General features: G+C 43.1%; 1 protein-coding gene across 1 annotated transcript; it reads right to left on the bottom strand.

The window, feature by feature from the left end:
- Nucleotides 1-529: 529 nt before the first annotated feature.
- On the bottom strand, nucleotides 530-27094 carry SCGN (secretagogin, EF-hand calcium binding protein). The gene is made up of 11 exons (XM_038128089.1): nucleotides 26789-27094; nucleotides 26155-26225; nucleotides 15923-16015; nucleotides 15258-15347; nucleotides 14324-14380; nucleotides 13345-13422; nucleotides 4719-4774; nucleotides 3582-3627; nucleotides 3410-3469; nucleotides 2467-2535; nucleotides 530-1112 (listed from the first exon to the last, which is right to left on the bottom strand). Exons 1-11 carry the CDS (start codon nucleotides 26859-26861, stop codon nucleotides 984-986), a joined length of 822 nt encoding a protein of 273 aa, XP_037984017.1. The 5' UTR covers nucleotides 26862-27094; the 3' UTR covers nucleotides 530-983.

Genomic DNA, 27094 nt, shown 5'->3' on the forward strand with positions numbered 1-27094 from the left:
TGTTCCCTATTTGGAATAGGGAAATAACCTTCACAAAGGACCCTGTTGCCATTGGGCTCTGGGACTACACTCATGGTCCATCCTTCCAGTGACAGGAAGCTTTAAATTCAATAAGGGTTATAAGTATCTACCAACTCTAACAGATTTGAAAAAAAAAAACCCAAAAAAACAAACATGTGTAGGAGCTTTGCTCTCATCAGGCTTCTGTCCTTTCAGTTCTCCAGTTTATTGAAACCTTGTAGGTTAATTCAGTTTGGGTCAGAAGTGTCCTCCAGAAGTGATGTTACTCTGTGGCTTCATCCTGAGAGTGACATGTGTGAGGGTGACACACAAACCACACATGGTGTGTGTGGTTTCCCCATGGGAAGGATCTACCATGTTTCATTGCAGATTTAAACCCCACAACTGACAGGCATCACAAAACCTCTTGCCATTTGATGCATGTTACATAAAAGACTACTGTGTACAGTTTGCCAGCCTGTGGCAGATGTCTTTCTGTACATAACACATAAACTTTGATGTTATTGAATTTCTGTAATTGCCATTTTATTTCTGCACAAATACACTGTCATCCATCCAATATTTTAAATGCACAAGGCACAATGTTCACCGAAGTAACGACTTCACACATACAAAGTGACCGTCAGAAACACCTAGTAGCTGCACCCTAAAAGCACTGAGGGGATTTCTTTGAGGAGATGCTTGTTCCTATCCTAGGAGAATGGGAGGGCAGCGTTTCATGAGGGCAGAATAACAACCTGTCCTCTGAGCAGACACTGCTAAGGAGACCCACAAGAGGCAGCAGCAAGTGAACATCACAAAAGAATTGGTGGAGTGAGGAGGCCGCTGTGCAAATCCCACTCTCCAGCCTGGCAGCATGGTGCCTCAGCTCCCCACCTCTCCCACAGCAGCACAGAACACAATTCTACAAGGAGCAGCAGGCAAATCTTTCAAGGGAAACACAACCACAAGCACTTTCCCAGCTATGGGTTAATTTTCAGCCCGAGACACAAAGCCAGTTCAGATTTCTGAATCTTCCCATCCTTGTTCACATCACAGTGGTTGAGCAGGATCTGGCGGAACTTGTCCAGGTCCACCCCACTAATGCTGGGCTGCAGGCAAAGAGAATAAGAATGCTGAGAGAGAAAATGGCTCTGGATTTCCCCAACTAGTAAAGCAGCCCATCATGCAGCAACTGGGAAAACCACCCAAGAAAGAGTGACCAAAAGGCCCCACATCATCCCATATGCCATGGGGAAGCAAACAGAAGATGGGGAAAGGGTGCCCTGAAAAAGCAGAAGGTGCATAGAACTGTGACTGTATGGAAATGCACCATGACTTTTGTGCTCAGTGAAGGCCATCAGTATCTGATCCATATATGTCTGACCCACATGAAAACTTCAGAAAGTTGTGCAATGCAGATCCCTGCTCTACCAGACCTGTGCTTTCATCTGTTTTCCTCTCTCAAACCTGCTGCGCAAGGACTAAGGTGACATTTCTGTCAGCATACTGCTATTTTGCAGGCTAGTCAGCAATGTAAAAATACCTTTTGTGGATCAAGTTCATGTTGAAGACACATTTTACAGGCTACACAGTTTCTGTATGCTCCTAATGCTGCACTGCTTGCTCTGCTTCCCACATTCTCAGGAGGGGATCAAATTCACATGCACAGCTTGTGGGGTCCAAGGGCAATGCTGATGAAGGCCCTTAGGCAAAGTACAAATTTCCCTTCTTTACACACACTCACACACAGCAGAAATCCAGCCTCCTGTCCATCCCCACACCCCTCCCTGCACACTGCATGGCCAGAACACACACATGCATCTGTCAGCGCACAGCTGCCATTCTCTGCTCTCTCCTGAATGGACACGGCAGCACAGATATCCCACACTGTGTGGAAATGCAACAGTTCAGGCTCAGAGGAAGCTAAAGATCAGATTCTGTTTGGGTCAAAAGCTCTATCTTGGACTGCATTTGGAAACTCCAGATAATCCAATGAAGAGAGACTCTTCTGTCCGTCAGGTGCTGAAGAGACGCACCAGGTATGGTATTCTTGATTGCAGAAAGACCTAAAGTAATTTTCAATTGTAGCCCTGAGATGAACTAATGAACCATGAGGACATTCTGGTGAGAACCACATCCACAAGGAAAACAGAATAAAGAAACTGTGATAACCCATCCATATCATGTCATGCTGTAACACCTGCCTAATTCAAAATATGAACTAGAATGAACATTTTAAAAATAGAGTTGCTGAGGGAAGCTGTATTAATTTGTGAGGCAGAATTTCTGTGATATGGTGAAATGCTTTACAGTATACACACTGAGCTGGTGACATGCCTTCTGCTGGTGATCAAACTAAAATTTGTCTCTATGTTCTTACTAGTGTCTCTGTGTACACAGCCTCTCCAAAAGCACTGATCTTTAAGAAATACAGAGTATTAACAAACAGAGCCATGAAGATACCTTGACCAGTTCCATCATGTCTTTGACAAACCCATCCACTTCTGGGCCTTCAAGCGCTCCTGTTTTACTCTGAAAGAAGGAATAAACATCAAAACTCCCTAGTGAGTCAAAACCACAGTGTTTAGTGGTGACTACCAGTACCTGGTCACCAAGCTTTCTAGCATAAAGTTCAGAGAATCATGAAATGGTTTGGGTTGAAGGGACAGTAAAGATCATCCAATTCCAACCATTCCACCATGGCCAGGGACACCTTCCACTAGCCCAGGTTGCTCAAAGCCCCATCCAACATGGCCTCGAACACTTCCAGGGTTGGGAAATCCACAGCTTCTCTGGGCAAACCTGTTTCAGTGCTTCAAGACCCTCACAGTAAATAATTTCTTCCCTATATCTAATATCTAAGACCCCACTGTTTTTCCCAAACCATCTCTTCCCACAAAATGGGAGCAATGCCTCCCACCATCCTGAGGGAGTTGTGTGACTGCCAGAAGCAGCACTGAACTGCTGATGTCTAACTGGCAGGTAAATGGTTACATCTGTCCTGAGCCAGACTCCCTAAACAACCATGGATTTGGTATGAGAAGGGGGTTTATTTTTTAGTGTGGTGGTGATGCAGATCCTGAACTGCCAGAGACTGTGAGCACTAAAGCCACCACCACCTTTTCCTCCCTTGCATCTCCTGCAGGAAAATTGCTAATGAAGCAGCACTGGCCATGACAATGGAGAAAGTGGAAATGGGTCCTTGACACAAGATCTCTGAGTATTGCTCCTCTCTGTCCCTACTTTACCCCTCCCAGTCTGGCAGCTGGGTTCTGGGCCACGGACTTGGGCACAGCTGCCACTCCTCAGTGACTCCAGCAGCACCCAGCAGGAGGAAGTCTCAGCAGCACATGATAACTCTGTCATTTACAAACCGCAAGGGAATGAACTGACTCATGGGACTCACAACGTCATAGTGTGCAAAGATCTTCTCAAAATCTCTCCTCCTTTCTTCTGTGCTGCAAGCCTGCATACAGAGAGGACAAACAAATGAAAAATTAAAGCAAAAATTTCAAGTTTGGGCCCAGGTCATCTTAGCTGGAGACAGGATCAATGTATCAAAAATTAGTGCTACTTACATCCATCTTGAATTGTAGAAGGAAATTCTCCTGGAGTGCCAGAATCCTGAATGGAGAGATTTTAATTATGATCTTTTTGCTTTATCATCTGCACATGAACTGTTCTGAGCTCTCCTTGTTTGCAAAGCAAAAGGATGCTAGATTAAAGGCCTATAAAAGAGAAAACTGCCTGTGGGGTTATTTACAGAGGGCTGTTGTGGGAACACACACCTTTGTCCCTGTCTGATGGGGAACAAAAGGTGCCCTTTGGTTCACCACAGATATGCCTATTAGCACCATTGCTTCTCCCAGAGCATTTCTGGTGGTCCTGCACAACAGAGGGTGTCACCTTCTGAAGTAAGAGCTAACAGACAATCATTCCTTGTAACTGGATTGCTGTGCTGCATTAAAGAAAGTGATATTTCATGGTCAAAGGGGACTGCTGTATGCACTGCAGTTATTTGTGCTGTCATTTGTTGGGATTCAAAGCACAGAGTAACAGTGGCAAACCAGCACCTCTGTCCCCTCATCCTCTAAACTGGTCTTTTAAGACTGTATCTGCAAATTTAAAGTCCTGTCTAAACATGCACATAGTTTCGCAGCAAGAGGCATTCTCTTTAGGCAGTGAAAATCATCTAAAAGCCTCAGAGGTATCAAGGACAGAAAAGAGAGAGAGGCCCATTACTGAGATCCCAGCTTCATTCACAAGCATCTCACCTTGGATCTCCAAATCCTTTCCTACTGCCACTGCCAAACTCTTTTGTGGTGGCACTTTCATTATTCAAAATGCAGTAAAAATTCTTTGCAATTCCTGCTGCACATAACGATGAAAAATAAATGCATATCTGTGACCCTGTTGAAAGGATTGTCATCCTTCTTTTGGGGAAACAGAGCCACTGGTTGCTTTGCTGCCTCCTGGGAAGTACCTCCGATTATGCCAGAGCACACTGATGTTGCACAGACAGACCCTGGCATTGCTCCTATCCCTGGCTCTAGATTCCCAGATTATTGCAGACCATCTGTTGGAGAGGTGGGATCAGAGCAGATATAATTCAAAAGGAGGTAGAATTCAACGGCACATCCCTAGAGGGAGAGCATCACCGTGCGTGGATCTACCATTATGAGCTGAAACTACCCATCAACATAATTAAATCCTACCTTGCCAGGTCATTCAGGTCCAGTCGTCCATCTTTGTTCTTGTCAAAGATTTTCATCTACAAATCAAGAAGACAGAGATAAAACAGATGGGCCACAAGGAGAACACACATACATAAAAGAAGGCAATATACATTTTGCTCTGCCCTGTGCCCTTCTCTCTGCTTGCTCAGGCTGCTTGCCCAAACCCTGGGCAGCATGGCATCCTGTGCTAGCACCAAGTACAAGGGTGGCACAAGGGAAAAGCAAAACCCACCAGCTTTCTGACAGCAACGACCCAAAGCCATCAAATACCAGTACTGCTCCCTTCCCACCTTACATTGGGATAAAGCAGGTCTGTAGAAAAGACCTTCAGAAACTAAATACTGACATTGTCCTGGACCAGAAAAAAAAAAATAGCCAGAAAAAGGGAGAAATTTCTAAACACTTCCACCTGGACTCCATCCTTACCTTTGACTGTTGCTGTGGCTTCTGAGCAGCTGAGGTGCAAATGCCACCTTCTAATCAGCACTCAGGTCAGGATTTTACACCACTAAAGCTGTGGGGCTTGCTTGGCTCAAGGCCTGCTGCTAGAATGCACTAAGACTCAGGTCAGGCTGCCAACATCAAGAGGTTAAATGTGAATTCAACACTTATCCTTTTCTTTTACTGAACAGCATAATTTTGATGAGTCATCACAAAAGAATTACTTATTTATTTGCTGTACTTGGTTTTGCATTTCTCTTCAAGGCACAAAAATGGTCTGTTACAAAGAAAGGGGCGGGGGGATGTTTAATGAGTTGCAAACCTGAATATCTCATGGCTCAAAGTTCTAGAAAAAAATACTCCACATTGTGTGTGGAGGGAACATGAATATTTTACTATTACAGATTACCTTTCTTTGTCAAATACTCAGTTAAGGAATATGCCTTAATCTTACCTTGATAGATCACATTTGCTTGTTTAGTGGTTGTGCAGAGTAATTGGTTCACTACAGATCTTTTGTGCATTACACAGTTGCTGGAGAAGGCCTGGACCAGCCCCATCTGACAAAGCTCAGACGGACAGGATCATCCCCTATGACATAGCCTGAACACAAGGGAGCCAGCAGCATGTCCTGAGCACTTCTCAGCAGCGGAGCCAGGGCAGAGCCTAATAATCATGTGAGAAAAGGCAGCATCTGGAGAGCTGCCATTTCTCAGGGAGATTTTGCCTGTTTTGTCAGTGCTGCCTCTTCCCTGCCCATTGCTCAAGGGGAGCAAGGACAGCAAGTCCATGGTAACCCTTTATTGTACCACGTTTGGACTGGCAGTGCAGCTGGTGGGGTGAGACAGAACAGCATTTGTTGGGAAAGGACAGCTTTTGGTGGGGAACAGGGCCCAGCTCTCAGGAACTCTGCTGCCAGGTCAGGGCAGCTGTGGCTGAAGGCACTGGTCTTTGATTCATACTAAAATACAGTAACTTAACAAAACACTCTAAAACTTACTGCCTTCAGCAGTCTTAGTACTTCACGTAGATTCTTTCAGGTTTCTGAACTCCTGAAAGTGTGTTTTATTTTCTCCCATTTTGGCTGCATCTCAGAATTACTGTCTTGAGACTAAAATTCAGTGCTTCAGCCTAGACTTCAAATTCAGATGCGTTTTTCTCTTTGTGATGCCTCAGAAAAGCAAACACTGAGTTTCTGGGAGAAGTTCAACTCTGTGATCACCATGTCCTAATCTCTATACGAGCTTATGGGACCAGGACTGAACTGGTGGTTTCCTGTCCAAGAGCCAGACTTGGGGCACAACTCTCATTTTACATAGGCTTGTCTGGGACAAGCCTCATGGCTCTTTTCCAGTGAAACATCTCCAGCCTCATGTCCTTTTCCAGAGAATAAATAAATAAGCATCCCAGCATGGCTGTCCTTGTCTTGGGACTTCATGTCCCACCTGCCCTGCATCTGCTCTACTTTGTGGGTGCAGCATATTTTCATGGTTTCAGGAGTTGCAAATAACCAGGAAGAGTTTTGTGCACTTTTAATGAAACAGACTAGATGAGAGATGGTGGTTTAGATGTGAAAGGCTTTTTGCTTCCTTATCAATTTTGTGAACATATGGCTTTCAATCCTACCAATTTCTGAACCCTTTACAATATTCCTGCAGCAGTGCAGATCCCAGTAAAACACATTTAATAGAGAGGTAATAAACTCCTTGCTGGATTGCTTAATGGAAGGAAACATTCCTCTCTTGTACCCTATCTTTCAGCTTGTTATTGAAATTTCAGTGACTGACCGCATCTACTTACAGATAACCAACTCCTCTCCTTGACCTCCTTCACTCAGATCGGTAAGAGAGAACCTTTGTGTTTTCTATCTGTTTGGCCTTTTTCTGCCACAACTACCCTGAATGCAATTTTCAAACACATGCAGTATTTTTATCATCCATACCAGTCAACAGAAAGAAAAAAAGTCTGGCTGGAAGAGCTACACCAAGCTAATTCTTGCCCAGTGACTAACACATGAAAAATGGAAAACGTGTAGGGAAGAAGGGCTAGTGTTCACTGAATTAGTTCAGGTACCACAGCTAACAAGATAGACCTAATCCTGTTACTGGGACAAGTGGAGCTCATGATTACCCACTACATGGCAGTTGTGTGCTGCATTACTCAGGGAACAGCTTGGGGAAATGTTTTTTAATCAAACTTTCAAGTTTGAAGAATGTGAGTGTTTGATCTGATCTGCTAATTGTGTGCATGAGTACACAAAGAATGACAGAGGGTACCCACCCCATATGACAAAGCATACATAATGGGAGAAGCAGATAATTGAAAGGGTTATGAGGTTGTTTCTAATTTAAACTTTTTCCTTCACACACCATCTTGACATGTTAAATTTGATGGATTTTCAGTTTACTTTTATGAAAGGTATATTTACACTGCCAGGCTGATATGAAACATCACAATGTGGTTAAGGACAAGGTCTGGCATGTTTAAATGGGACTCAATTTTACTAAAAGCACTGTTGCATCTAGCAGTATGCTTTATAAAATGATGCATTTCCGTTACTGTCAAGCTACCCCATGTTTTAAAGTGTTTGCACAAATTAATTCACTGACATTTTAACGGCAGTGCACCAAGGGCACACCCTGTTTGTTTGAATGTACTCTGAGGCATTCTGAGACAGATAGAGAATATGTAAGAGTTTAGTTTGCAAATAAAAGTTGTTACATCTCCATTTTTTAAAAGTGCAAAACTAAAACTGCCTCCAGCTTTAAATTCAGCAAAGGAAATATCTCTGTTTTCTCAGTCCAGTGTTCTAAAGGCCACTGAAACACCACAATATGAAAAACACACAGATTCTTTGAAGAGCAATATAAATCTGAATTATTTTCCATGACAGAGATAAGGAAATAAGTAAACAACCAAAATAAATAGTTCTGTGATCAGTAGACCCAATAAAACCTGCTTTTATACCTTCTCTGTCTCTCTTTCTTTGTGTGTAATTAAGTGGGACACTGAGTCAGTTTTACTTGACCTCCTACTCTCACAAATATAATTTAATGTATATATCATGGGCACCTATGTCCAACAGCTGAAACAAAAGTTGGCCAGGGAGTACAGAGGTTACTGAGACTGTATAAAGAGAGGCATCAGCCCAAGCTGCAGGACTCCCTATGGCCTCTTTCTTCAGGGAAGGATGGGGTCACAAAGGCATTTGCAGAGTGACAGGAGGGCCCAGTGGCCAGCAAGTTACCCTCAGGACAAAAGTTCAGTGTCCTGCCCAGCCAGACCGCCTGTATCACATAAACAAGTTCTTTAGCACAGGATTTCTAAGAGTGTTTTGACTCCTAAGAGACCAAGGCATTATCTGATGGGGTGTTCAGAAGCCTGTAGGCTCCCGAGTTCTGTTGGTTATGATCTTCAGAAATGAATTTTGAGCTTAAATGGGATTTTCTGCTTCCCTTGGCTTATGCTACAGCAAGTGTGGTGCAAAACTGGGTGTGACAGCACCCCTGGCATTAAATTGAGAAGGGACACAGGAGGTGGATTTGTGTTCATCAGCTGTGTAGGTCCTCTCAGTCACCTGGCAGAGAGGCCAGCATGGATCACTACCAGGAGGAGAAGGGATGAACAAAGACTGCACTTTAGGAACCAGTCTTGTAGGCTACACTCTACTCCTATGATACTTCTACAGCTTTGGGAAGTTTGCTCAGTGTTTTCACAAACATAACAAAATCTGTTTAGGCTTTTTTTTTCAGTACAATAAATATTTGTCTTTCCATTATTACACCTCTTCTTGGGTGGTCATATGAGACTTTGTTAACAAAGATATGCTACCTTGACTAGTAAGATGTTAAGGGTCCAAATCACCTGAATTTTCTGTGCTTTGGCTTTTATTTACTCACATGAGTACATCGGCATCGGCACTGAACACAGATAGACTTTCACATGGAACTGACCACAATGAAACTGCATTAACCTTGCAGAGGGGACAGGCAGCAGCCACAAAAGCTGTAGAAATCCCCCCAGTGTACAATAAAGGTAGTCCACAGTGCATACTCATGGACATAGATCATTCTCAGGGAGAAGACAACCTTCTTCCCTTTGCACTAAGAAGACGAGGAGCCCTCAAGCTGCAGGCTTGTGCCCTCGGGACACATAGCTCCAGGAGAATCTTTGCAAATAAGATCAGCAAAACCCTGGTGTCATTACAGCTGGGAAAAATACCTATTCTGACTTCTCAGGATAGATTAAGATTTCATCCTTGGTCATCACCATCTACAAGCTTTCAAATGCTGCAGTTCATGACCAATACTTGTTATTAGTCACTGCATTTACATTATTGCCTCTCTAGAATATTAACCTGTGGTGGGCAAAGATGGCCTGCAGGCTGACAAGAACTGTCCTTTGCGCTTTACTGAGATAAAATAATGCTCAGATTAAAGGAATTTTTTATGCTACCTCTGACAATATCAACATAAGTCAATGAAAAAAGTGCATGTCAGTGTTGCATGTGTGTTTCAGCAGAATAAACAACTTAAATTGCAGAAGTTTGACTCAGAGCTTGTCTTGCATGCAGCTTGTAGACTTTGGATTACAAACTAGAAGTAACATGCTCCTATCTGGGAAGCTGTGGACTATCAGAAACCATATCTCAAATCCAGTTCATATCCTGGCACTTACAAAATTCTGCTTAAGTGCACAGCTGTGTGCATACACAGGTAATGGAATCTGTCACTCTTAAAAATTGTTGTCAAATGCATATGTGAGACGGGTATTTCTGAGCTGAAACTTCACCAGGACGCAGAAACCTACTAACACCTTGATCTTAGGGGTGAGGGGAGGTGGGAGGGATTGAAAAGGTTGTTCTACTGTCATCATACACAGTATCCTCATCATGAAGTATCAAGGGGGGCAGTCTTCATCTCTCCAGCTTTTGTTTAATTCAGGAAGGCAGTAAATTCTCACCATGCTATTAAACCCTCCATCCATTTTCAGCTATGCTCACTCTGTCTCCCAAAGCACACACTGCAGGACCCCTGGGGCCTCTTCTCAGGAAGGTCAGAGCAACTAGGCTTCACATCAACCTCCAAGCACCTGCTCCCTGCCAACAGCTCTTGGTCACTGCCTGTGGGAAGGCAACAAACCTACAGATTGTTTTCAAAGACTAAGAACTGCAAGTGGGTGCATGTAAATAATTATTAATACACACTCGATTACTATTAATACAAATATGTATTTATGTAGGGATGGAATTAAAAATGACAGTGCCTACAAAGGGGCTTCCTCACCACAGTATTGTCACTTCAATTCCCCCATGAAGAGTCTTGAGAACTCAAACGTTCTTTTGTGATTCTCCCCAGTGGTTTTAGTGCTCTTTAAGATTTGATTTAGCAGACTCATAGAGTTTGTGCAATGCCAGTGTGTTCGCTACCTCCTGTTGTCTTTATGGGAACTCATCCCTTGTTCATCAAATCCCTGATCTATACCAGTGTTCTCTGAAGAAAGGATGTCAAGGTCACAAGGAAACAGAATAGCCTCTTAAGAAGCAGCTGCTAAGCAACCTGATAAAGTGATGTTCCTTTCCAGAGATGACCAATCTCTTCCAAAAGAAATACTCTCTCCCTCTTCCCAGCACTTTTTTAAAATGTTTTATGAGATCATTCATAGAAGCACAAGGGGCAAGAATTTAACATGCCCTGGTTGGTTGATATGATATCTGCTCACAAACTACAAACACCCAGCACAGAACCATAAAATGCTGCCTTTATTTTTTCCTCAAGTCTGGGATAGCTTCTTTTAAATTGCAGTTTTTCCCCTTTATCTCTATCTCCAGAAGGCCCTAGAGTCCACTCAGAATATCAGTAGCTGCTTAAGATGTGTGCAGCCAGCTGTGCATGTACAGAAAAAAGGTCACAAATCAGTATATTCCTGTGGAGACAGATGAGTTTACAGCTCCTTGGGACACAGCTTATTTCAACTGAATAATAATTGCACTGGCCCTTGAAAGCCCTGAGCTGAATAGATGGACCACCCTGCGAGACCCTGTAGCTGTGTGCAGCAAAAACAGGTCCTGCTCCCAAGGACTTTGTGCTCTAAAAAGATAAGAGGGTGGGAGCAAAGCAATAGGAGAGAGAAATATAAGTATGTCCAATCTGCAGAAAAGGAATCACTGCTGCTGGTTGTCAAAAATACAACAGAGTCAGGGAAAAAATGGATGGGCCACTGACCCATTTATCCCAAACAGTGGTGATGGTGGCAGAGACCAGTGGCAGTGGGACTCTGCACTCCCGTAGCTCCTCACTCCATGTGGGAAAGGAGAGAGAGGAAGTGAAGGGTTGTCATTACCCTGGGCCTTGACATCAAACCTTTGAGTCACTTTTCCCTCTTTAATCCAGCCGTGCAAGGGGAAGGCTGAATCTTTCTTCCCTCCTTGGAATTTTGCCTTCTTACTTCAGATAATTTCCTATGCAATCATTTGTGGAGGGTATCTGATGCTATAGGGTACTGCCCATGTGGATAATTTGCTGTTATATACAGAATTCACATCCTCTATTTTATTCCAGGATATCATAGGATAAGATTATGCCAGTGATAATTTCACACCTTGCCTTAGCTTTTGGGATCAGGTGTGTTTATAAACATCCTTGATATTCAGCTTAGAGAAAAGAACTGCAAGGGAAAAAAATAATCATCTGCCATATTCTCATTTTCTAATAACTATTAACATCCCTGATTCTTTTGGCATTGCAGCTTGGCAAACCTTTGTCCTCAGGAGCCAGATTTGCATTTCAGATCATAAATTTCCCTAGATACACAAAGCATTCTTTTTCCCATATCAAATCTTATCTTCCAACATAGAGATTAAACTGCCTCTCTGGAGATACAAAGCCCTTCTACAAGAAACCATGGGAATAGAAACAAAATCTCCTGGCTCTCAGCCCTGGGCTGCATTGATACCTAGCTGCGTTGGAGTAGCGGAATCACAGATCTTTCTTGGGAAATTAAAGGGAAGGGAAATGAGTTGGAGGAAATGAACCACCCACTGTCTACAAGCTCCAGATCACCTACTCCCCAGCACCTGATCAGATACTAAGCACCAGGGATGGAAACCTTAATGGAGCAGAATGAAAGATATTTGCTATCAGCAAATGCTACCAGAAATATTTTTGTCTTAGTTGTAACTTCTGGGCTTTTCTTTGTTTTCAAACTCTGCCAGTTGAAAAATAATTTCTGCAGCTAGCATTCCTCTCTCTTCACTGTCTTATAAATATGAAAAACAAAATACACACTCTTCTGTAACAGTACAGTTTCTCGCATTGCTCTAAAGGGTCACATTTCTGGGCACATACACATCACACATACATAACACGGCATTGCAAAATATGCGGGCAGCTCCTTGTTTGCTTGCATACCAAACTGGTTTTTAGGTACAAACACAGATTTTGTGCCAATAAACAATGCAGTTCCATCTGAAAACCATTTAGAAAATTGCAGTGATAGATGTCTGCTAGTGGAATTCAAATTATACCCTTGAGAATGACATCCAGAAATGAGATTTTTTTTCCCTTCTTCTTTTTAGATGTTTAGATATAATAAGTTGCTCTGAAACCCAGGCAACTGTTGCTAAACCCACACTAAATACTATGTTGTTGATTGCAGTATAAAAGCTATATTGTGATAAGCCAGGTGGAGAATTGAAACTTTCAACCTCTCAGTCTTTCAGGGAAGCAGCAGGGAGCCAGCAAAGCTTGCTGGGCTTTGAGAGCAGAAAAGCCAAATACCTGCATGTCCTGGGAGTAAAAGGATTTGCTAGGAGTAAGAGAGGGAAGGAGGAAGTGAATGAGCTGGAGATCTGCCTGAGGCTGAACATATCCTGAAGAAGGATGCACCTCACCTGTATTTAATGGGGTTTGGAGCTCAGCCTGCTTTGGCGTAAAGTTGAGCTCTTTTCTCATAGGAAATAGTTCGACTCTCAGCAAAACTATTTGAAATGCATTCACAGCTGATGTCCAGTGCAAAAACTGTCAGCAGCAGTAACGCCCCCCCAGGATCTCTGACACACCTTTTAAGCACCTTGCAGGGCTTTTATGGTCCTGTAGACATTGACCCTAAAGGAGATTTTAGGCTGTACTCAGATCTAAACAACATTAATTCTACATTTTCTTACCATTGTATCAGTATATTCTTCCAGCTTTACCTCAGCAACCATCTTGTTATGCTGCAAAAAGAGATCTCGCAGGAAATCCTGTAGTAAGAAAAGAGAGAAATTTTACTCTCTAGTGGTAATTCAAGAAATCACAGTAGGAAATTAAATTCAAATTCAGCAGGGTTACACAAATCTGGTTTCTCATTCCTGGTTAGTACTGGTGTCTTCAGTTTGACAAAGTTCTATTTCTTTCAGCTGAAACATGGTGGTTTTTTGAATAAATTAGAAAGTACCTAAATTTCCCCAGAATAGGTACACCAGAGTGAGTCCTAACAGACTCGTGAAATAAGCAAAAGACAACATAAGTCCTGCAACACTTGCTAATTGATCTCAAATAAAAAATATTTGCCATTCAGTAAAACACTCAAGCTTCCTCTTACATCTTTGCAGGGACACAGGCTGAAGCCACACACTGAGACTTCAGCACATGATGTGCAGCCCAGGGATGAACTTTTGTGATTGCTGGATCAAAGTGTTTTGAGTTATGGTTTCTGAACAGGCTCTTGCCTCAACAGCCTGAGATTTAATGAGAAATCAGTGTTCAGAAAACCTGCAGGTTCAGGAAGATTGTGAAGAAATTCCCTTATTAAAACACAATGGCTTTGGCTCTGTTTAGCTGGGACAAGCACATGCGCAAAGCCAAGATGAGGCAGTGCTTGTGGGGCTCACTGGATGCCTCAGGTCACCAAGACAACTGGGGTCATGGGACAAGGCTAGGGGGAAGCAGGACATGGAGGGCAACAACAAACCATCCTCCCTCCAGCAGGGCCCCTGAGACCATGCCAGAAGGCACAAGTCCTTAAACTCACTATTAACGACACAGAAATGCCATTTGTCACTCACACAAAAAGACAGCAAATTGGTAAAGCTGATGGAAGGGCTCTCATTGACATCAGTGAGCTGCAGGTCAAGCCCAAAGAGATTTGTTAGAATAACTTACTTTGAGTTCACCAGCTGAAATAAATCCACTGCTGTCAGCATCGTAACTGCGCCAGATCTGAATGGGGATAGATTGATGTGAGCACATAAATATTGCAGTTACTCATCTGCTCTGTGATAGATTGTAAAGATTCAAAGCAGAACTTCCATAATGAGCAAGTTGTTGCAGTAGCCAACATTTAATTAATTTTAGATGAAATAAAATAAACTTTTCACACAATAGCTCTTACTCACACTTGGATGCTGTACATGCTACATGCTGCTATCACATGTTTAATGCAGGCACACTGTCCATAAAAGGAAGACAATACTAAGAAACTGTTTTGCATTTCTTACCTAATTTGTACATGCAGCTTCTTTAATTGCTCTGAGTCAAGGCCATATACAACAGGCCATTGATCTGCAGAAGCCCCCAGCTTGTATGTAAAATAAAAGTAACTGCATGAGGTCTTGGAAAAACTGAAATTCCCTGTTGGGATACTTAGGGGCAGAGATCAGAGGAAGATTGGGTGAAGTTCTATGGTCTTATTGACCCAACTTATGGAGGCTTCCTCTCCATGCCCTAACAGTCTAATGTTTCAGGATAAAGAGGTGCTTCAAATGTACCTGCTCTCTGTTTTGGTCTAAACTGTAATGCAGGTAAGGAGCTGAAGAGGTGAATTTATGGGCAGGGACATTTTGTCTGCAGTGGCATGACTGATAGGTGGCTGAAAGTGTTTGTGAAATGTAATGAGTTCTCTGGGTACCCTTGGTCCAGTCTTACATACCACACCTCTGTTTTGCTGGTGTAAATAATGTAAAACCTTCTCTACCTGAACGTGTTTTGCTTCCACAATACCCATCTATTTCCCAAGCTGTGTTTTACAGAGGACAGAAAGGTTGATGCTGAAGAAGCTGGTGGTGTGCAGGAGAGGAGGCAGCGTGGAGATACAGACCCGCATGAATTCCACACTGTTGTCCAAGGGAGTTTCCCGTCGGAAAAGCAGTAGGAAATTCTCATCATCCGGCAACATCATATTTGCAAGCTGGATGAAAAACATTTGAAAAAATCCCCATGACAAAAAACAAACCCACACCATGAAAGCAAAGAAAGGAAAAAACTTGGGTAGCTACTGATCCAGTATGTGAAATACAGGTTTGGCATGGAAATAAACTTGGAAATAAACTCCAGACCAAATGATCTGGCCAATATAATATTCTGTGACTCTGTGACAAAGAATACTCTTCCAGATCTCCCAAGTCTGCTACAGGTCTTAATCACAGAATGGTTTGGGTCGGAAGGGACTTTTAAAGGTCATCCAGTCCAACTTCCCTGCAATGGGCAGGCACATCTTCAACTAGATCAGGTTGTTCAGAGCTCCCTCCAACCTGACCTTTGATGTTTCCAGGGATGGGGCATGAACCAGCTCCCTGCACAACCCCTTCCAACCCTTCACCACCCTCATTTAAAAAAAAGCCTTCCTTAACCTACTCTTAATCTACCCCCTTTCAGTTTAAAACCATTACCCCTTTTCCTATTCCTAGAGACCCTATAAAAAGTCTGTTCTAATTCTCCATCCTTCTATAAAAGAAATCCTGGGCTGGAGTTGGGCAGAGATACCTCCTGGATTTGCAAGCGTCCATCTGTGGTGACATCATAGACAGACATGAATTGCTCCTTCATCCTCTGAACTTCTTCTTCTGTGATGGTGCTCTGCCATGGGAAAAACAACAAGTGCATGAAAATTGCTGAAGGCACCAGAAGACCCTCCTGGAAGAAATCTCTCCTCACTCACAAATAATCACCAGGATCAGTGCATTCTTACAGCAGGGGGTAATGCCTTTAAAAACCCACAGACACACCATTGCAGATGAATTTTTGGAAACAAGTCCTATGTGTATCCTTGCAGCTACTAAGCTTTCAGTTGGAAGATCAGTGTTTGGAAACCCCAAAATGTTTCAGTGACACCTGCTTCTTTACCCAACTGTTCCCATTATATCACCCGGCTTTGGTTTTGCTCAAGTGTGTGTTACAGCAGTTTCCATCCTGCTTGTTTTCAGCTTGTGCTTTTCAGAAAGATATCCTTGTCCTTGAATGCCATCTCTGTAGTTCATTAGATCATCAGCCTTGAAAGGTGTCAGTGGAGCTAGATTGTTGCTTATTATTGCCTGTCAGCTGATTTAAGCCCTGGCACCAAGACCTGTCAGTGTTTCTGGGTTAATAGCACAGAATTTCAAGCAATTGACATTCTCTTTGTATCTGCTCAACCCCGTAATCGATTTATACATAGCGAGGAGTTCTCCAGACTCATCAGGTTATGTGTTTTGCCAGGCATTGCTGTGACAGGTGTAATACAATGCTTAGGTTCATCAGGCATGGTTTCTTTAGCAGAAACCATGAAGGTACCCACTCTGACTGGACTACACAAAATACTACTTCCTCACCACATAAAAAGGCTTCTGGTCATATGAGCTTAGTGGCTGGGCTGGGAAGCTCACCTAGTTAATCTTTCCCAAGCAGTTAAGTCCCATGTCACCCTCAGCACGCACATTGAGCAGGTCCTGGCTTCTCTCCCAATTGTATGGGAGTTGGCCCTCTCTGGGAGGGGAGGGAAGGAAGGGAGAAGGATAACCCACACTGGATTGTGGCATACCTTTGTAGAAATTTTTACAAGACAATAAATTGCTTTCTTCCCAATCCCTGAATAAAAGTCCTACAAAGCTTTTATCATCTCTACAACCAGGTGGATGTGAGACTGCAGCTATTCCTTCCTGGGTCTTCTAACCCAGTTTTTCATTTTTTCCAGCTGCTATTGAAGCTCCATTATGTTGTACACTCCCCTTTTTATCACTGGGACACAAGACCATGACTGACTTTCCCAAATTTACCCAGTACACAGCTCCAAGCAGTGCAGCCCTTGGTTGCATCCTTGCTGTGTAACACCAAGAGTGGCAGCTCCCAGTCTGGGGATGAAACACCAAACAGTGATCCCAACGGGATGCACCCAAGGTGGCAGGCCGCAGGAGGAGTGGCTGAGGAGGTCCCAGGGCATGGCTGCAGAATCCTCCTTTCCCATGGTGGTGTCCAGAAAGTCCTGTAGGCTTGGGTGTTGAAGGCACAGCTCATCACTGAACACACACTTTGGTCTTCTTTCCCCTTGGCATTGTAACTCAGCCCCATGCTATTTAAATTGCCTTCTGACAGCACCACTACACTTTGAGACACCTCCCAGGAGGTCGGTGAGCCTATCAGTTGCCAACTTCAATAGCCTTGCAAAGTTCTCTGAAATGATCCTCCCTCAAGCCCAGTAGGATGAGTTATTTCCAAAATGATAATCACATTTTGGAATCACAGCTGATATTTGAAACGTGTACTGTGCATTTCAAACTAGTCATTCATTAAAATGCTTATTGCTCAACTTGGTGTCAGCTATCAACCACCCCTTCACTGAGCTATCTGTGGCAAAGACACTGTTACCTGCATAAAAATAGGACAGCCTCCTTCTTTTTATATTCTGATTTAAACTGTGGGATACATCAAGTAAATGTCTGGAATATTTACAATATTTACACAGCTCTGGAAGCTTTTAGTCTAAGGGGTTACATTACAGTGGATTTTTCAATCTGGACAATCTTTCTCTCGTCATAAACTTTCTACTTATGAAACACAACTGGTAACGGTTCTACCAAAATCCAGCCTGTACTCACAAAGAATAAAATAATAAAGCACAAACTGGCTTTCTCAAGATGCATGTTAAAGACAAAATCGTTCCGATATTAAAAATGTTTACACTAAGAACAATACACCTTGTGTTATGACCATTAGGTTTCAAAGGGGACCTTTCTCTTTACTAAAAAAAAAAAAAAAATCCCATAAGACTGAAAAAACCCCAACAGATCAAATAAGATATTCCAAGCAGAAACTAAGGTTGGGAGACCAGGTTTTCAAGACTCACCTACTGGTGGTGCAAACAAGTAGCTTGTTCTATTTTTCTTTCTACTTCAAAAACATTTAAAATGCTGGAAAAACTCCATAATGTACCTGATCTGTTCCCCTTGTCCAAGCAAGGACATTGATCTAAAGACTCACCTCACCCCACCAGCAAGGAGGCTGGGGCTGCACAAGAAGTTGGAAGGGGACACAGCCAGGACAGCTGACCCCAACCGACCCAAAAGATATACCATACTATATGGTGTTGTGGTCAGCATATAAAGCTCGGGGAAGAAGGAAGATAAAAAGATGTTTGGAGTGTGGTGTTTGTATTCTGAAGTCAGCATGATGGAACTTTTCCAGACATGGCTGTACAGCTGTCTGCCCATGGGAATTGGTGAACGAATTCTCCATTTTGCCTTGGCTTGTGCCCCTGCTTTACCTATTAAAACGTCTTTATCTCAAAGCATAAGTTTTCTCACTTTACTTTTCTGATTATCTCTCCCATTTAACTGGGGAGTGAGTGAGCAAGGGAGGCTGCCTGCTGCTTTAAATCATGATGTAACAAAAAGCAGCATACAAAAATGTACCTCTTGTCTAAGATGGAACAGGAAGAAATGGCTTTGCAGCAAGTAAAAGGCTGTAGCTGAGCACATCTTTATCAGATAATGTTGTCTTAATTATGTTGCCTGCCTCAAGCAACAGATCCTTAACCAGTTTCAAAGGTTTGCAAAGCCTTCCCTTTTTGTGAGGGTTTAAGTGAATGCTGTTGCATCCTTTCCAGTCACTCTGTACAGAGAAGCCTTTCTCATAGTTCCTTGTTTCCCTGATGCATGTACCTCCCTGAGTTTGTGCATGATGTGTGGTTTCCAAGGGCGGCTGCATGTTCTCACTGCAGCCAGGAAAGAAATCTCTACTACTCGCCATGAGAAGATCCTTTTTATTCTCATAAAAAAAACACAGTTTAAAATATTGCCGTGACTTTGTTCACATATTTTTCCGGGTTAACAAGTAAATTTCTTACTACAGATGTTCTTCCACAGAGTTTAACAGAGAAAAGCTTCTGTGCTTCAAGTTGCCATAACAAATGAATTTTCTGCTTTCTCCTTTCCATGTCTAGTCTCCATCCTCTCTTTTGTGAAAACCCCTTACAAGTATTTGTAGCATCACAAAGGTAATCTGATTTTTAATAGTGTTTGTAATCACAGAAAGGGCATGATCACATATTTTCAAAATTTCTACAGCATTTTATTTCTTTGTCATGGTTGGTTATAATTGTTTTGGAAACCTGGCTGTAATCTGTCTTCTTTATTAATCCATTCTTTTTATTTTGTTGCCCTCTTTGCCTCATGCTGACTAATTAAATTTTTGTTCCTTAAGGGATTCATGTTCTTGGCAGAATTTTGCCTTGATGAAAACACAACTATGAGTCACTTGGTTTGGAGGGCAAAAAGCAAATGTATGGAGCACTGCGGAGCCTTTCCTACTCGATGAAATGGGATGTTTCATTTAATTCCTGCTGGTCAAGAAAATCCTGTAATAAACTGATATATTTTTTCCTTCCTGACATGATTTTAGAAGCAAGCTGCTATATTGATTAGGGTATAAAAAAAGATGAAACTACACTTAAGTGACTATTATACCCTATTCCTTGAAAAAAACCTGGAGAATTTTCTGAAAATGCTGGCTTGAACATGGGTCTTCTAGTGTTTCAACCAAGGGTCCCAGAGATACAGAGTTCCTACAAGATCTATGAAAATAAATTGTGTCTGCCAAGAAGGAGAGTTGGAAAAAAAAATCAACAACTATTATCATGCCAAAAGCTACCCAGTACAGATATGAGGCCAGCAAGGAGCAGATGAGAGACATCAGTAATGTACACTTTGACTTTAGAAGAAGAACCTTTCATTTTTGGGCCAAACATTTCTTCATTGTAAAAACTAATCTCATGAATGACTTTGTTGCCCCCATGCAGTTGTAGGTTGGATTGCCTGCATAATTGTGGGTTTTCACCCTACATCTCCAGAGCCAGTTTCTCCTTTGGGCCAATCTTTCTCACTTAACTTCAGTGCTATCACTTGAGAATTTAGCCCTGTACTTTGGTTAGGATTTACTGTACTCCTGCATGCCACAATAGATGAGCACTTACCCTGTCATCCCGCATTGTGTTTTTCATTTCTTTTCTAACTCTCATCAGCACAAATGTGGGAAAGCTTTTTCTCCCATAGTAGACACCAGCATCCAACAAAGGCTACTGCAGTCTTCCCTGTGCCATCATGGCTTTGTGATTAGGTTTTGGACAGGTTCTCTGTTCTGTCCTCTCTGCTAGGCTGAAAGTTGTTTGATGCACATTTGGGTGATGAAAATATATTGTGTCGTTTTTACCATGGGTATGTTGAGGTAGCATTAAGAAATACCTGGAGGCACTTCCATGTCTTAATGTGGAGGAACAGGATTAGGAGCTGGCCAGGGTAAGCAAGGCTGATTGAAAGCCACACCTAAAGAAAGAACTATACTTGGCGATAATCAGAATGATAGAATGGTTTGGTTTGAAAGGAACCTCAAAGATCATCCAGTTCCAAGATCCTCCCGTACACCAGGTTGCTCAAAGTTCCATCCAACCTGAACACTTCCAGGGATGAGGCATCCACAGCTTCTTTGGGCAACCTGTTCCAGGGCCTCTCCATCCTGACAGGAAAGAATTCCGTCCTAATATTTAAAGAGCCAGGATTACCTGGGGGTTAGAATTCTGAAATATTTCAATGTGGATGCAAGCTGATTGCTTTCTGCTAGGGATCTTCTTGCTGTTCACCTGCTGGTCACCATTGACCTTAGGTCTCTTGGGGTGGTAAAGCACAGGGGAAGTCTGCCTTGGATGGCTTTAAGGCTGGCTGATATTTTGGCCATTAAACTTTGTTTGACTAGCTGTTGCATTCCCGGCCATGCTAAATTATACACATTATTTAGACAGACAATGCAGTGTGCAAGGCAAGGATGAAGTGCAAGAGTAGCTGGGGGGTGTTTCTATTCTTTGGAAGTAAAAAGCAATGACAAATCCTTAATGGCTGCTCAGAGTGAGCTCCAGATTATTAACTTCAGTCCCTTCCAGTCATAACTATCCATGTGGTTTTCAGGCAGGAGAGATTTAAACAAGACTAATACCTGTCTTGTCTGATCAAATTTATACTTCAACAATTGTTGTGGTCTTCTACACACTCACAGTTAGGTGAAGGCAACCATCCTTTATCTGAAAGTTTTCTATCTAATTTGAGTATAATTTAGGCAAAGTGAAATACATTTCTGAGAAAGCCCAATGGCAAAGTGCATTTCTCTCCATATCCACCCAGACATCATTGGTTTTATGGAAACTTTCAGTAATACAACCCCAAAATTTATAGTCATTCCTCTATAAAACTCTTCTATAATTGTTATGAGAATATACATAGAACTTCATTAAAACCACAGTAAAGAGGAAGCAAGGAAGATCTTGATATAGAAAGAAAGAAGTACAGGAATACAAGACAGAAATGCGGGAGCTATAGTTCCTGTTCTAACAAAATTACTTATTTGACACTGAAAGAAACTGTCCTTTCCAGTATAAAAACTTTTAGAAAATATATGGATAGAGTTGCCATAATGTAGAAGAAAGAGCTTTATGAAAGAGCAGAAGAAAGCTCGGGTAGCTCACGGCAGGCATGCAGTAGCAGCTTGCAAGCTGGAGGCTCAAACGGTTAGAGAGAAGTCACAGCAGTGATAAGAGAAACAGGTGGATAATGTCAGCAGCTAGAAGATGGAATGCTAGCATGAGGATGAATTACACACACCTGGAAACTGAAGGGATTTTCTCAGGACTGGGATAGGGTAGAACAGGATAGGATATTCCAGTTGGAAGGGACCTACAAACAAACATCTAGTCCAATTGTCTGACCACTTTGGGGCTGGACAAAAGTTAAAGTGTGTTGTGAAGTGCGTTGTCCAAATGCCTCCAGCAATCACACACTGCTGGAGGAGAAGGGACAGGAAGCAGCATCTGGGATTTGGTTGGTTTACTACAAGTCTACCTTAGTTGCAAAGTTTTTCCTTTCCCCCTACAATTGTTGATGCTTCAATAAAAGACAATAAATTGGCCTCCTTCACTGGATGCTATTTCAAGTTTTTTTCCTCTCTCAGAGTTGTCAGGAAGAGCTGTGTCTCTCAGCTTTCCGACAGGCTCATTTTTGCATTGTTTTCCCAGCTGCTCCCATCCCCTGGCATTTAGTGTCAGCTGGGGATGCTGCAGAGTAACTAGAAAGAAAAACAGAGCTGAAGTACCACAGTGGTCATTAAGAAAAATAACAGCTTAGAGAATGCAGGCTGAAAAAATATAATTATGAAGCCATTCTCTATTCAAGCAGAGACAACTTCTAGTGCTGATAACATTATTTATCACTTGTGTAGCACTTCAGACATAGTCACTAATTAATCCTTGTGACACATCTGTAAGTTGTGCCAGTGTATTGCTTTCTCCTTCTTTTACTGTGCAAGGAAACTAAGGCATTAAGAACTCAAAGGAGTAAAGGTCAAGATGAGTGGTACAGCAGAGAGATGCTCAGTCCCAGCTCACTGCTTTTATCACAAAGGACACTTTCTGTAGGGTGGTAAAACCAATGCAGAGGGGATCCTTTACCCCTCCTGCCATAATCACAAGCCTGTACAATACAAATCATATGAAAAAGAGAAAAATGGCTCAATGTTGTTAGACAAACTCATTGTACAAAGGTAGTTAAGACCTTTGTTTAACTTGGTGCTCAAGTGACCCCCATACCCAGGGGAGTGGGCAGAGGACTGCTCTCAGCCTTTCAGGACAAAGCTCCCCTTAGGTTTTCTGCCACAAAGACAGCCTGCTCTGCCAGCAGGCTGCTGTGGGGGGCTAGAATAGAGATGGTATAGAAAGTAATCTTACCCCTAAGGAGTTGCAGCTGGGCCAATTATCAAAAAATAAGGAGAAGGCCTAACTTCAACAGGCCACAGCTGTAACTAATAAGAACAACAGGAGCTATAAAAGAGTGGGTTGGTTTGTTAAGAGAACACACCCTGAAGTGTGTGGAGTTAATCGGTTACCTGGTGAGAGAAAAAGGGTGTGCTCAGAGGAGCTGCTCACCAGAAATCACTGAAAAAGTATGAAACTTTTGTAATAAAGAGACAATAGTATAAAATTCCTGTTATGTATACACATATATGACAACAGGCTGCCGTGTAATTTTATCACTAATTCTACCAGAGAGGAAATACTGCCAAAAATAGGCAAGAAGACTAGAGAAGAAAAAAGCCAAAAGCACTTGAGAGCCTGTCTGAACACTCTGAAAGTTAGTGAGCACAGTCCTTCAGAATTAGCCTATTTTTTCTATTTAATAGGAGGAGAGGGAGTTGGTTCTTTCTCCATTCAATTTGTGTTAAATTATCTCTTTTAATGGCAAAACTCAGTAGCAGAAGCAAAGGAGATGCAAACTGGATCAGGGTGTGTCGGAACTCAGAATGTCCCACAGACATTCTCAAACGTTCCAGACCCAGGTCAAAAACATCTAAGACCCTAGCATGCAGCCAGAAACCCCTGTGACTTTAAATCTGACCCATGGAACAGTTTACCAACTTTGCAGGAAGAACAAGAAGTCACAAAAGTTTAGATATTGTAATAGAAATAATCACGAAGTAAAGGGTAGAATTTCTAAGTGCTGTACAGGGGGGTTTTAAGCCTTGTACACAGGGGTCCACATTTTATACATGGAGGTCAAGAATTCTAAGATAGAGAGACTTGAGTGTGCCCTATCCTCTTTCTTTCTCCTTCCTAACCTCCAGGTCTTTAGTAGTGTTAGCACTCACAGATTAGTTTAGAGTAGAAAGTCACTATTCAATATAAATAGTAAACATTAGAGAAAAAGTATAAACATGTAGTACGTAATATATGATATAAAAGATAGCACCAGCCCCCTAGAAGGGCAGAGTGCCTTTATCTAAGCTGCTGAACAGGCCACAGCAATTCAAGAGAAAAATCTTATAGATAACCAACAATAAACAACCTTGAGAACAAACAACAGAAGACTACTGAGTCTTTCTTCGAAGGCACGAGCTGGAAGAGAGACTTTTCCATCTTTCGAGGTCATCCCAATCCGGGGGTAAAACCCCACAAGGGTGCTGAGTTAAGCTAGAGTCATCCAAGCAGGGACTTCTAACAAGCAATAAAACTATTACTGATTTTTTTAAAGCAGGAAGTTCATTGCTAGAACACCCTCATTTTGCAAGTTCTGTGTGCTGATAAATGACACAATGTAATGGAGTTCACATATGTATCAGTAAGACCACAAAAACTGCTGTAACACACAGGGTTTGCTCCTCAGCTGGTGTGACCATGTCCCAGGACCTCATGTGAGGGATGCACAAGGGCAGCTATGGGCTAGAGTGGGGCTTGGAACTTCTCTTGACTCAAATCCTTAGGAAGCTCCTTTCAGAATGAGATCTCTGATTATCCCTGGGTGTTATCATTATCAACTCACTCCAGAGAGCCCCACTTGGAGGTCCCAATGCAGTAATTAGCTCTGAAGCCTCATTTTAAGCATCTCCTTCAATATCTTGTTTTTGCTGTCACTAAGTTTGTTTGAACATGCTTTTTGTTGCTGTTTCAGTACCCCAAGACTAACAGCTTCCAGTTTCACCTTATGTTCCTGGGTTAAGAATCACAAACTTTCTCCCTTCTCTTTAAATCAGCTTTTCTGTGTCCTTAAATATTCTTATTGCTGAATCTTTTTTGATTTGCTTGAAGCCTTTTTACATTTCTATCTCTTCATCTAACCATCCATGCTCTGAAAGACATTTCTGCAGAAACTGCCAATATTTTAATCCAAATTAACTTGCAATTTAAATAAAAATTTGCTTGAAAAAATTACAGCTTCCATTTCTTTTAATTGTACCCCTAAAGATCCAAGAGTACTAATTGGCTTGTAAGTACAATTCTGATTTTACACTTGATACTCATGAATTTATGCCTTTTATCAGCTACCTTTTCTGTCTTTGTTAATTAATTTTTGCTTAAAGGAACTGTTTCATCTCTGGTTTTTGGCACACCCCCTCCTTCCATTTGGAAGATGTTTCCTCCTTTCCCTGTCTGGGCAGATTCTGTGGAGTGAAAATATTATTATATCCTTTGTAAACTTCTGAGTGCTGGCCTGAGTGGCAGAATTTCTCCTTTATTGATGGTGACACTCATAGGCAAGGTATGACCTGGAGCCAAGGAAAGCAGCCCCTGTAAATTGTAGTGCAACTTCTGTTTGTATGGAGATGCTGACAATGAGAGAGGAGAAATGGTGCCGAAACCAGGGGAGAAGCCCAGAAACACCGTAGAGCCAGGTCTGGATCTCAGAAGCAACAAAACTGATGCTCATTTGGCTTTTAGCCATTTGTGGCAATACAGACACAAGCCTTCTTCCTAAGCACCATTTAAAATTACCTACAGTATATTTGTTAAAAAATGACCCAGGAAAGAAACCTGTCATATGAACACAACTAATCAGCACAGGCTTGAACAAATAAACCATAAACACTGCCCTCCTGCTCAGCTAGCCAGGCTGTGTGCCCATGCTTTTTCACTTGGTTCTATTCAACAACAGTAAATTACTTTCTCTCCACACTGCCAACCAGCCCCCTTCAGCTGGTGCCAACTGCAATCTCCCCCTGACCAGCAGCTGTTGGGCTGGAAACAACTGATCAAACTACTCAGCCGACTGCACTTATTGTACGTGCTTAAATGCCACCCTGTTGCCAAGAGAAAAGCTTTTTATCTCGGGACTGCTAAGGAAGTCGGCAATCAGGGAACAACAAACACAAACCATCTCTCAGCATAACTTTTTTGCTTGTACCTAATGGGCAACTAATGCGGCACAGTTACTTACTTCTGGTCCCAGTTTCTCCAGGAGATGATGAAAAAAATCGTCAAGCTCCTTCCCTTCTATGTAACCATTGTCTAAATAAAGAGCAAATATATTAATGGTACTGCCCGAGTGCCAGGATCCGTGTCATGGGCTGCAGGCAGGTAGCTCGAGGCTTCAGGGTCAGGATCTCAGCCGGGGGCCCTGCCTGCCCACTGCGGGGAGCCCTGTGTCCTATTCAATTTCATCTGCTCACATCTGTGTGAGGGCTGGGCACGGCTGCGGTGCTCCCTTCAGAGTTTTTCTTAGAGACAACTTTTCAGAAAAAAAAAAAAAAAGTCCCAAACTGGGACCAAAAGAGAGAGCAGCAGATGAAACCTGGAAGTGACGAAAAGGCAAAACTTTTGGGGTGGAAAGGGCGATTTACAGCTCTGATCTCCACGGTGAGGAGGAAGAGGGGGACTCGGAAACACCGGCAGGACATTGTGGACGTAAAGCTCGGACAGGTCGGCCCCACGTGCGCCATCCCAGGCACCCACACTGCACCCATCCCGGCGGCCCCGCTCCCCCCTGCATGGACAGACCCCTGCACGGCACCCCGCGGGCCCGGCCCCCGCGCACCCCTCAGCCGCCTTCCCCCACGCGTGTCCCCACTTGCCGTCGGCGTCGAAGCGCCGCCAGGCCCCGAGGAAGGCGGCGGCGTCCAGGCGCCCGTCGGCGCCACTCTCCATGGTGCTGCTGCCGGCCCTCACCCTCACTCGGCGGCGCAGCGTCTGCCCCGGCCCCGCCGCCGGGCCCGGCTTTCAGGGCGGCGGCCCCGCCCCGGGGGCGGCCCCACGGGGGTCGCCGGGGGGAAGTTTCCCCCTTCCCGGGGCTCGTCCCACCGAGCTCCCGCCCGCCCGGATCCCTCTCGGGTACGCTCGGGAGCGGGTTGTGGCGGGCTGGAGCTCGGGCTGGAGCAGCC

This window comes from Motacilla alba, chromosome 2 (genome assembly GCF_015832195.1).
Source record: "Motacilla alba alba isolate MOTALB_02 chromosome 2, Motacilla_alba_V1.0_pri, whole genome shotgun sequence".
In the NCBI taxonomy this organism is placed as follows: domain Eukaryota; kingdom Metazoa; phylum Chordata; class Aves; order Passeriformes; family Motacillidae; genus Motacilla; species Motacilla alba.